The sequence below is a fragment of the Diorhabda sublineata genome, chromosome 1 (assembly GCF_026230105.1).
Source record: "Diorhabda sublineata isolate icDioSubl1.1 chromosome 1, icDioSubl1.1, whole genome shotgun sequence".
Lineage (NCBI taxonomy): Eukaryota > Metazoa > Arthropoda > Insecta > Coleoptera > Chrysomelidae > Diorhabda > Diorhabda sublineata.
In genome coordinates, this window is record NC_079474.1 from 12,100,165 (window position 1) to 12,113,140 (window position 12,976).

At 32.7% G+C, this 12,976-nt stretch overlaps 1 protein-coding gene across 1 annotated transcript in view; it reads right to left on the bottom strand.

Annotated features, from left to right (window-relative positions):
* Positions 1 to 12,976, bottom strand: part of LOC130444401 (dynein beta chain, ciliary) — a 75,424-nt gene that overhangs the window by 46,923 nt on the left and 15,525 nt on the right. Inside the window, exons 11-17 of the mRNA XM_056779515.1 lie at positions 9,781 to 10,461; positions 9,198 to 9,726; positions 6,772 to 7,044; positions 6,520 to 6,549; positions 4,082 to 4,434; positions 3,418 to 3,907; positions 2,497 to 2,767 (exon numbers count right to left, since the gene is read on the bottom strand). Coding sequence (XP_056635493.1) covers positions 2,497 to 2,767; positions 3,418 to 3,907; positions 4,082 to 4,434; positions 6,520 to 6,549; positions 6,772 to 7,044; positions 9,198 to 9,726; positions 9,781 to 10,461 — 2,627 coding nt within the window. The remainder of the gene's footprint in view (positions 1 to 2,496; positions 2,768 to 3,417; positions 3,908 to 4,081; positions 4,435 to 6,519; positions 6,550 to 6,771; positions 7,045 to 9,197; positions 9,727 to 9,780; positions 10,462 to 12,976) is intronic.

A 12,976-nucleotide genomic window follows, 5' to 3' on the forward strand; every position in this document is an offset into this window, starting at 1 on the left:
AAAATTAAGTTAGGTTAGGTGAAGGTAGGTTGATATATACAAATATTAAATAAAAATAAATTTTTCCAACTTCAAATATCGATATCTCGAAAACGAAGCGAGATATCAACAAATTTCATTCCTCATTTTCGATTTATTTTAGACCGATTTACAAAGTGGCGTTACGGAGATCGTACTGGTGTCCAAGCATCCAATTGTAGTGACTGAAAACTCCTTCAAATTATAATCATATTTGTGACATTTCTGTAACACACAAAAAAAGATCTTGAAGATTCTATATGGATTTTTTTTCGTTTTAACTCATTGTACCATTACTGGTACATACCGTACCAGCATCACAAGTCGTGTGACTAAATAAAAAAAAACATTTTTGTGTTAAAATATGCTTCAGTTTCCACAATTGCTTCTTCATCTGAGCTGAATTTTCTCCTGGCAATCTTTTTTTTGATTTCCGTAGTCATTGGGGGCCAGATCTGGACTAAACGGTGGATGAGAAAGCAATTAGTTCAATTAAACCATCGACTTGTGAATTGGTGCATTGTCTTGGTGAAATATCGTTTTTTTGAGGCCGTTTATCTTTGATTTTAACATTCAAACATTCAACAACTCTTAGAAGTATTCGCTATGGATTTTCTCTTCCTTGTGGAGATTTTCTAGCATGCGCATCCCAAAATACTGAAGCTGACTGTTGTGCTTTTAGACGCTTCGGACGTGATTCAACGGCTGTAATCCACTCAGATGATGATCGTTTTGATTCAAGAGTGAAGTGGTGGATCCAGGTTTCATCCATTGACACATATCCACGCGAAATATCTGATTTCTTACGTGTAAACATAGTCAAACATTGCTCTGAATCATCAACACCTTGTTGTTTTTGATCGATTGTGAATAAACGCGGTATCCACTTTGAAAAAAGCTTTCTCATGGTCAAACGTTCATGCATAATTGTAAACACATGCCCTTCTAATATCTTTACGGCCTGAGGTATCTCATGCAATTTCAATTTATCATTAGATATAACCAATTTGTGAACTATTTTGATGTTTTTTTGAGTAACCATCTCAATTGGACGAACAGAACGTTCACCATCATCGGTGTCTGTACGACCATGTTTAAATTCAGCAAACTAAAAACAAATGGTTGTTTTCGATAGAGTAGAGTCTAGAAAACACTTTGGAAGCCATTGCTGAGCTTGTACAATATTTTTTTCATCAAGAAGCAATGATAAATCAACATAAGAAATTGTTTTGAAAATAACCAAAGTAGCTTCACTTAAATGGCTGTCACTTTTTTCTGACCCAACGAAATGTCATGAAATTTGACACATAGTCTTTCGAAAGCTAGTACTTCATAAACGTCATATAGATTTGACAATGGCAGCGCCATCTGTGTGTCAGTCACACAACTTATTGATTGATGTAAACATTATAGTAGAAAATGAATTTCAGTAGTTCGTTTTCCGTTGTAAGTTGGTACTTGCAAAAAGTTTTAATTTCATAAAAAAATAGTTTGTTCGACTACATTGACGTAGATTTTTGACACGTGTTTTTACTATTTATGTAACATATGGTAAAAAATAATAAAAAACTTCTCCCCCGAGCGCTTCAGTTAGTTCTGCGCATCTTTTCCGCGCATGAAGCATGCGCAGTTTACATAAAATGTCTCAAACGAGCAAGAAAATTAATACTGTCGGCACTGTCGGTAATGTAGAGACGTTTTTTTCCACAAGAACTGTCCAAATGTCAAGAAATTTTACCCACGGTCTTTCGAAAGTTGGTACTTCATAAACGTCATATAGATTTGACAATGGCAGCACCAACTGTGTGTCAGTCACAAAACTTATCGATTGATGTAAGTTACGAAATGTTGTATATTCAAAAAATTTATGGTTGTGAGTTACAAGGGGTAAACTACGAGAGTTGTTTTTTCTTAACCTGCGCATCTGTCTAAATATCTACAAAGCTCTAAACATGGTTAACAACATTCTACTCGACGCTGTTTTTGCTCAGGGAATTTTTAAATGTTTTAAATGTTCATTCAGGATACTCAGAACATGATGATTCTCGTCTCCAGCGAAACAATTTACACCAATTTCCAATTGTTAAAAATGATGCTGACAAGTCAATCTAAACTAATATCGATTTTTGATTCGATTCGAATAGCAACCTAATGAATCGATTCATCAAAAAATCGAGATCCATAAGATTTCCAAAAAATGCAAAGTTTGTATTTACAAAGTAAAAATATGATTCGAAGATAATCTGGGATTTCGATAACAAGTCTACTGGGATCCGAGCGATTTTCAAAGGTGAAATATCGATTCACTGAATCAGTACCACACATCGATTTGAAAATAACGAGAAATCGATTGTGCGATTAATCGATTTCTATTCTAAACAGCCTTCAATATCTTCGTGTTAATCAAAGCAGTAAGTTGAAACTTTATGACGCTTTATGGCATGACGCTAAGAATGTATAAACCTCGCGATTCCTCACCCAATAATAAAGATATTAATGTACTCAATTGTGAAACTTGTTTCTTATAATAATCTCTTATAGCATTATCATATCCTTCTTCCAATCTCGAAAACGCTATATTAACTTCTGTGGTCCACCAAATTTGAGTACCAGTCAACGAAACTTGTGCAGGGAAATCAAATAGCCATTGATCTCGAGGTTTCTCTTCGTAAGTTAGCACCCCTTCTCCAATTAGGATCCTTATGGTCGTCCGCATGCTATCTTGTATACGATTCAACCATACCTCCACCTAAAAAAAGTTTATTTGGATATTTAGGAGACGGAATAGAGTCTATCTAACCTAACAAATCGAAAAACTGTACACAAAAACGCTTAAAAAATCTTTGTTGATTCAAAAAGTTTTGCTGTATGTTTTAAAAGATTCTAAATCAACTTAGAAATAGTAGCTTCAATGAAGGAAAGATTTGGTAGTTCACCCTTGGTTTGTTTACCGATTAAGCGACTAAAACCCTTCATAGAAAGAACAAGCTTTCGATAGGGTTTGGTATAAAGGGATGAAAAAAAAAATGAAAATGTATGAGCTTGCCTATATGATATTTTAGAATCCTACATCTTTATAGCAAAAGCCAGCAACATAACCTTGAAACTAGATCTACGAGGATAGTACCTGGCTTGACCTAGAGATGGCGGTAGTTGCTTGTATCAGTACACAATCTCTGTTTCAAGTGTGAAGCCGCTACGTTGTTTAGTATTTGTTTGACAGCCATCAATAGTGAATGTTTTCAGTTAATTTGTGGAAAAAATTGGTCATTGAAAAAGAAGAAAAAGAAGAAAAAGAAGAAATAGAAGGAAAAGAAGAAAAAGAAGAAATAGAAGGAAAAGAAGAAAAAGAAGAAAAAGAACAAAAGAAAAAAAAAAGAAGAAAATGGTGTATCTTACCGGTCCGTTACAAGTGGTGGGCGTATTGAAATTTACGTATTCTCCATCTTTAGCGATCATACCATGAATCTGCTTATCGATAGTATTATTTTCATTTCTTCCAAAATTCAATTTCGCTATCGAATCAAATAGTTTAGTCAGATGTTTAGCAACAAGTTCCGGTTGATTTCCATTCGATAAAATATCTAATAAATCGGCGGATGATACGAAATAGAATCTGGGGAAAGCCAAACGTTTCGTTTCCAAATAAACAGCCAAAGCTTTTTCGCACAAAGTTAGATTCTTTTGGTGTTCTTCTAATATCTCCAGAAGACCTTGTCTATTCGTGGATTCTATGACGTTAGGAACTTTCGACATTTCTATCATTAATTTTTTGAAATTCGTATCTATTCTATCGAATCTTTCTGAATCTTCTGGAAGCTGTTTTCTAATGTCTTCAGAACTCATAAAAATCGATTCTAAATGCGTCCAAGTTCGTTGTACTTCAAACCTAAACGAAAAACTTTTATTTGTTCATATTCCTGCATATGAGATTTAAGTAATACGAGGTATGATCAAAAAATTGAGTGATACATCTTTCTGTAAACATTTCAGTAACCAAATCGGTTGTTTGCAAAAAAATTTGTCTATTTTTTCATGCGTTTTTTTTATAATATTTACTAACCATACGTTGATAACCTGATCAGCTACACCGAGTTTGCTTTGCCAAGAGGAAACTTCTTCTAAAAAGTGAGCTATGAATTTGGAGGTAATCAAATTTTGTAGTTGGACTTGATTTTCCTCCAAAGTTTCGATGAGTTCTTCGCTAGCTCTTAGTAACGTACAACCGGTTCTTGCGTGAATTTCTTGGTCGAATTCCATTGCCGACCACGTGACGTTCAATTCTCGCAAAGTTTTTTCCATTGACATTTCTTTTACTGCTTTGTCTACTATATTCTTAACTTCTTCTTCGCACTCGTGTAAATTTAATTCTAATAAGTCGGCTAAGGTCGTATTGTGGTCCATTACTATCCTTGTCTGAAATTGAGAAAATATCAAAAAGGATCCACTTGAAGATCTAATTATTTTTTTAGTGATAATAATTTGTAAAAACTCGAAAATTTCTACTTTCTGCAGCCTTATTTGTACAAATATTATTTTCAAAACAGCATCACTAATATAAGTTGTTCCTGAACAATTTCAGAACATTCTAAGTAGTTCCAGATCATTTTCGAACTTTCTAAATTGTTCCAGATCATTTTCGAACTTTCTAAAATGTTCCTCATCATTCTAGGGTATTATGAATAATTCCAGGACAATTTTAGAATAATTTAACTAGTTCGAGATCGTTAAAAATGATTCAAAATCAATAATAGATCTTTCTAAATTGTTCTAGAGCATATTAAATGATCACAGAACAACATCTGAACATTGTATTTGATTATACAACATTATAAATTGTTTCAAACTATATTAGAACTTTCTAAATATTTCCAGGACAATTTTAAAATATTCTAAATTGGTCAAGATCAATGTAAAAGGTTCCAGATTAATAATAGAACATCAAAAATATTCTAGATTGCTCCAAACCTTTTTAGAATTTTATGAATTGTTTTAAATTATTTTATAACTCTCTAAATAGTTCCAGATCAATTTTAGTACGCTCTAAATTGTTCTATATAATTCTGGGGCATCTAAATAATTTACAATTTTGAAATACACTAAATCGTTTCAAATCAATACAAATGATTCCAAATCAATTATAAAACTTTATAAATTGTTCTAGAGCATGATAAATGATTACATAACAACTTTTGCATATTTGTATATGTTTATAAACAATTTCAGAACATTAAAAATTGTTCCAAATTATTTTTGAACTTTCTAAATATTTCCAGAATTTTATAACATTTTTAATTATTTCAAATTATTTTAAAACGTTTTGATCTATTCCAAGACAATTTTATAACATTCTAGATTGTTCCAGATCAATATAAAAGGCTCCAGATTATTAATCAAATCATTTCATAACTTCCTAAATAAATCCAAAACAATTTTCGTACACTCTAAATTGTTCCAAATCATTCTAAATGATCGTATCAATTATACAATATTATAAGTTATGCATATTAAGCATATTAAATGAACAGAACAATTTCTCAACATTCTTGATGATTGCGATCTATTTTAGAACTTTCTAGATCGTTCCAAATAATTCTGAAACTTTCTAAATTGTTCCAAATTATTTAAGAACTCTTTAAATAATTCCAGAACAATTTTAGTACATTCTAAATTGTTCCAAATCATTCCAAATGATTCCATATCAATTGTAAAATAGTCTAAGTTATGCCAAAGCATATTAAAAGATTCCAGAACAATTTCTGAACATTCCTTATGATTGCAAACAATTCTATAATATTCTAGATTGTTCCAAATGATTCTAGAACTTCATAAATTGTTCCAAATTATTTTGGATCTCTTTAAATAATTCCAGAACAATTTTAGTACATTCTAAATTGTTCCAAATGGTTCCATATCAATTGTAAAATAGTCTAACTTATGCCAAAGCATATTAAAAGATTCCAGAACAATTTCTGAACATTCTTTATGATTGCAAACAATTCTATAATTTTCTAGATTGTTCCAAATAATTCTAGAACTTCATAAATTATTCCAAATTATTTTGGAACTTTTAAAATAATTCAAGAACAATTTTAGTAAATGATTTCCAGATGAATTATACAATATACAAGTTATGCCAAAGCATATTGAGTAATTCCGGAACAATTTCTGAACGTCCTATATGATAGCAGCCAATTCTAGAACATTCTAGATTGCTCCAAGTCATTTTAGAACTTTCTATCTAGCCCCAGGACAATTTTAGAACATTATAAACGATTCCAATTGGTTTTTTTTCATATTTGGACAAGTTTCTGTTAGTATACGAGGTGGTGCGAAAAGTAGTGAGACACACTAATTACAGCTGATTTTCGCTACTTGCTATTTGATTAAAAGGGTAACGTTCACAGACATAAGGCGACATCTAGATGTGAAAAGCCTCAGCGAATTAAAGTGATTAATATCAAGCAATGTTTTATATGGGTTGTTATGGTGATTACTTACTGTAAACTCTCGTGGTAGTGCTGCCAGATTCTGTAACAGATTTTAGTTCGTGATATATACAGCAGAGCGAAAAGTGTTGACACGTATTTACAGGGGTAATCCAAAAAATAAACTGAATAGAAAACTTCTCGATGTATAATTCAGCTACAGCTATATCAAAAGTGTATTTTTTGGATTGAATCTGGTAACTTTAGTATTGAAAATATAGTTTATATACATATTTACATTGCAAAATAAGATACTGAGTGTTACCTTCGTACTGGTCATTAATTGATCCCAATGTCTTTCACGTATTGCCGGATTTTGTAATTCGCCTACCGCTTTTAGTGACGTCAAAGTATTCTTAACAGTGGCCTCCAAACCGATATAAGCGTCCCAAGATCGCATTTCTTTATCCAACATTTTAACTTCTTTGGCAAACTTCTTGCATTCGATATCCATGTTTTCTACGTCTATTTTCCTCCATGGTGTAGTCTTCCAATCGTCCACGCACGTATGAACGATGTAGATGTAATCCCAAAGTTGCTGAAATTCTTAATCGTTAAGAGATAGCGGTGTTGTAAATCGATGCTACAATGTTGCCAGGCGTAATTATCTTTAGAACTAAGGAAATTTTGCTACTACCATAGAACGGGAGAGAAAATGATTGCCAAATGTAATGCGACGTTGCCGAAAGTGATGTTTTAAGAAACAACGAAAGGGAGAAGAACATTGCGATGATGCCGAACGTGCTTTTTTCAAGGACTAAATAATTTTCTAGTTATTCAAGAGAAACATATCGATATTGCAGTAATGCCAAATGTATTCTTGCTTAGGATAACAGAAACTTTGTATTTATTGCAAAGCAGAAGAGAAAAAATATTGCGATGTTGCCGAACGTGATTTCTTGCAAGAAATTTGTTTATTCGATTGTTTAAAAGAAACAAATCGATGCTACATAGTTGCCAGATTTATTTTTCCTTACAACTAGAAAAATTTTGTATACTACCACAAAGTAAGAAAGAAAAAAGCAATAAGATGTTGCCGAACGTATTTATTTACAAAATTTGATGAATTTTTTCCCTTATTCAAGAGAAATATATCTATATTGCAGAGTTGCCAAACGTAAATATCACTAGAATTACAAATAATCCGTGGTAAACATAGAGCAGAAGAGAAAAAATATTGCGATGTTGCCGAACGTGATTTGTTGCAAGAAATTTGTTTATTCGATTGTTTAAAAAAGTAACAAATCGATGCTACATAGCTGCAGATTCAGTTTTCCTTACAACTAGGGAAATTTCATAAACTATTATCATAAAGCAAGAAAGAAAAAAGCATTACGATGTTGTCGAACTTTATTTCTTACAAAAAATATGTTTATTCGTTTGTTTGAAACGAACAAATCGCGATGCTACATAGTTGCAAGATTTAGTTTTCCTTAGAACTAGGGAAATTTTGTATACTACCACAAACTAAGAAAGAAAAAAGCATTACGATGTTGCCGAACGTGTTTATTTACATGATTTGAGGAATTTTTTCCCTTATTCAAGAGAAATATATCGATACTGCAGAGTTGCCAAACGTAAATTTAACTAGTACTACAAATAATCCGTCATAATCGTAGAGCATATCCCGATGTTGCCGAACGTGATTTCTTACAAGAATGATTGAATAAACACATTATTCAATCATTCAAAATGAACAAACTGATAAGACAGAGTTGCCAGATTTAGTTTATCATAGGACTAAGGAAATTTCGTAACTACCATAGAGAGAGAGAGAGAGAGAGAGAGAGGGAGAGAGAGAGATAGAGAGAGAGAGATAGAAGGAGAAAAGCCTTACGATGTTGCCGAACTTAGTGTATTACAAGAGCCATGGAAATTCGCAAACAAATGGATTTAACAGAGTTGCCATTCCCGTTAAAGCATGAAAGCTAAAATTATTACGATGTTGCCAAACGTGGTATCTAACAAGAACCGCAGAAATTCATGATTAATTTTTCGTAAAAAACTTATCTTTGTTACAGTGTTGATCTAACATAGAGCTCGAAACGTTTCGTAAATGCCATAAACGAGACAAAAAAATAATACGATGTTGCCGAACGTCTTGTTTCAAAAAGGAAAGCCAAAACTTATGTTCAATCCTTCGAAACAAATATATCCTTATTACATTGTTGTCAAATCTACTTTTTCTTAGTATTTGAAAAATTCCGTATAGTGAGACAGAGAGAGAGAGAGAGAGAGAGAGAGAGAAAGGAGGAGTGAGAGAGAATGCAAGAGAGAGAGAGAGAGAAGAGACAGAGCGAGAGAGAGGAAGAGTATAACCAAAAAGCTTCGTAAATACTATAGAACGAGAAAGAGAGTTTCACGATGTTGCCGAACGTGATTTTCCAATAATTTTCAAAAAAATATGAGTGTTACAGTGTTGCCAAACATAATTTGTCTCGGAAGCGAGAAAACAGGACAAATGGCTACATTATAGAGATACCAATGTTGCCAAAACTGGTTTTTGCCTTGACTAAATATAATTCTACAAACACGATAAAGCGATAAGAATTTGGAAATATTGTTATCGAATTTGCAGCGTTGCCAAGCGTATTTTTTCTCTAAAATAAGGAAATCCGATTTTTTTTCTGTTATCAGGTGTGAGCTAAAGTTGATTGGTGCGACATATTCTCAAAATATTAATGTAAATACCTTCAATAATCTCAAATCTCTTCTGCATTGTTTCAAAATTTTAAATTCCGGCACGTTAACTTCGAAAAGGAACCCCGATTCTTGTATATCCTTCATATTCTTCTCGAATTTTTTCAAATCTCTATCGACGTGATCGATTTTATCATAAACATGGTCGCAATTATATTGGAAAAACTTATATTTCTTAAAAACTTCTCTGTAATACACAATCCTGTTATCAAATTCCGAGATTCTTCTTCTAATGAACGTAACTTCCGCCGCTTGTAGCGGAGCCACCTGCTGCTTCACTGTGATGGCGATCTTCTTCGTGTTGTTCCACTGCTCCGGTAGCTCCTGCAGGTACACGTTCACCTCCTCGGGAATATCTTGATCGTAGAATTTTAATAATTCGATTATATCTTTTTGTGGACCGAACATTTCGTCGGTTGTTATTTGTCTTTCTTTGACGTGCAGCAAATAACCCATAACGTTAACTAAAGCTTGGTAATCTCCTTCGCCTACTGGTTGTTGAAGACCTTCATCCGCTAACCTGAGGAAGTAAAAACTTTGTATCGAAACCTTTCGATAATAATCGATGACTTACCTTATAAAATTACTTAGATCGCATAAACTTGTAGTGACATTAGTAACCAGATGCTCCTTGAACATGTTTCCCCATTTTCTGAGCGCGTTCAACAATGCCTGTTTGAATGGTCTTACGTCAACTTTGAACCAATTATTAAAAATTTCTGATTCTTCGATTGTTTCGACTTCGTTACTAAGATTTTCGAAATTATCGATCTGTTCTCGAAATTGTTCCATTTTGGGAGGCGATTCTTTCGGAGCTAGAGGATCGTTCATACCTACAAACTCCAATTCTTCGTTGGTGAGTTGTCTACCGTACGTTAAAAATTGCTGCAGATACTCTCGTCTATCGTCCAACCAAATATAAGAATAATTCTGATATTTATCACAAAATTCGTAGCTTTCTTCTATAACTTTATCTACGTTAGACAGTATATCATTCTTAATATCTATTATATCTTCGTTTTCTTCTATTTCTTCTTTGTAAGATCTTTGTTTCGTTTTCGAGAATCGGTTAATCATATTTGACGTTTCTAGGATGTCGTTCATCAGACCTATGATCAAATTTTTCAACCCTTCTGGATCGGAAGGGTCTAAAGATGGTATAAAAACTATGTTTGGTTCCAATAAATTCAATTGCGATTCAAATAAAGGCGGTAAGTTGTTGGTGGCATCCATATGTTCGATTATATAGCCTAGACTGTTCAAATAATACTTATTAACATAGGAATAAATAAATAAATTATAATTTAAACAATATTAATTGATAGTTCATCTAACAAGCTTTTGTAAGTACATTCTTGCAAATAGAATAAATTTAAAATTGGCTAGAATGATTATTTTGGCTTCTCTTCTAACTTGATTGTGAACTGAACACCCCCAAACGATTTATTGGAGAAACAACTTGAATATTCATTCTTTATAATCCACTTCTTATATAATACGTCCAGGGGATGATTTTTTATCTTCGAAACTGTTAGAGAATAAGGTGCAAATTAAGTTCTCACAAAATAATCAGATAACAATCGAGAAATATCGTTTCTACATTGTTCGAAGACCTAGAAACCACCATGCCTGATGTACTAAGTCCTAGTAGGAAGTTTCCATTTTAAAAACTGACATAACATTGAGTGCTTATTAATTGCTCACTAAATAATCCGGGGACAATCAAGAAATATCATTTCTAAAGTATTTAGAGACCTCAAAACCACCATGCCTGATGTACTAAGTCATAGTAGGAAGTTTCCATTTTAAAAACTGACATAACATTGAGTGCTTATTAATTGCTCACTAAATAATCCGGGGACAATCAAGAAATATCATTTCTAAAGTATTTAGAGACCTCAAAACCACCATGCCTGATGTACTAAGTCATAGTAGGAAGTTTCCATTTTAAAAACTGACATAACATTGAGTGCTTATTAATTGCTCACTAAATAATCCGGGGACAATCAAGAAATATCATTTCTAAAGTATTTAGAGACCTCAAAACCACCATGCCTGATGTACTAAGTCATAGTAGGAAGTTTCCATTTTAAAAACTGATATAACATTGAGTGCTTATTAATTGCTCACTAAATAATCGGAGGACAATCAAGAAATATTATTTCTAAAGTATCTAGAGACCTCAAAACCACCATGCCTGATGTACTAAGTCATAGTAGGAAGTTTCCATTTTAAAAACTGACATAACATTGAGTGCTTATTAATTGCTCACTAAATAATCGGAGGACAATCAAGAAATATCATTTCTAAAGTATTTAGAGACCTCAAAACCACCATGCCTGATGTACTAAGTCATAGTAGGAAGTTTCCATTTTAAAAACTGATATAACATTGAGTGCTTATTAATTGCTCACTAAATAATCGGAGGACAATCAAGAAATATTATTTCTAAAGTATCTAGAGACCTCAAAACCACCATGCCTGATGTACTAAGTCATAGTAGGAAGTTTCCATTTTAAAAACTGACATAACATTGAGTGCTTATTAATTGCTCACTAAATAATCGGAGGACAATCAAGAAATATCATTTCTAAAGTATTTAGAGACCTCAAAACCACCATGCCTGATGTACTAAGTCATAGTAGGAAGTTTCCATTTTAAAAACTGATATAACATTGAGTGCTTATTAATTGCTCACTAAATAATCGGAGGACAATCAAGAAATATTATTTCTAAAGTATCTAGAGACCTCAAAACCACCATGCCTGATGTACTAAGTCATAGTAGGAAGTTTCCATTTTAAAAACTGACATAACATTGAGTGCTTATTAATTGCTCACTAAATAATCGGAGGACAATCAAGAAATATCATTTCTAAAGTATTTAGAGACCTCAAAACCACCATGCCTGATGTACTAAGTCATAGTAGGAAGTTTCCATTTTAAAAACTGATATAACATTGAGTGCTTATTAATTGCTCACTAAATAATCGGAGGACAATCAAGAAATATTATTTCTAAAGTATCTAGAGACCTCAAAACCACCATGCCTGATGTACTAAGTCATAGTAGGAAGTTTCCATTTTAAAAACTGACATAACATTGAGTGCTTATTAATTGCTCACTAAATAATCGGAGGACAATCAAGAAATATCATTTCTAAAGTATTTAGAGACCTCAAAACCACCATGCCTGATGTACTAAGTCATAGTAGGAAGTTTCCATTTTAAAAACTGACATAACATTGAGTGCTTATTAATTGCTCACTAAATAATCCGGGGACAATCAAGAAATATCATTTCTAAAGTATTTAGAGACCTCAAAACCACCATGCCTGATGTACTAAGTCATAGTAGGAAGTTTCCATTTTAAAAACTGACATAACATTGAGTGCTTATTAATTGCTCACTAAATAATCGGAGGACAATCAAGAAATATCATTTCTAAAGTATTTAGAGACCTCAAAACCACCATGCCTGATGTACTAAGTCATAGTAGGAAGTTTCCATTTTAAAAACTGATATAACATTGAGTGCTTATTAATTGCTCACTAAATAATCGGAGGACAATCAAGAAATATTATTTCTAAAGTATCTAGAGACCTCAAAACCACCATGCCTGATGTACTAAGTCATAGTAGGAAGTTTCCATTTTAAAAACTGACATAACATTGAGTGCTTATTAATTGCTCACTAAATAATCCGGGGACAATCAAGAAATATCATTTCTAAAGTATTTAGAGACCTCAAAACCACCATGCCTGATGTACTA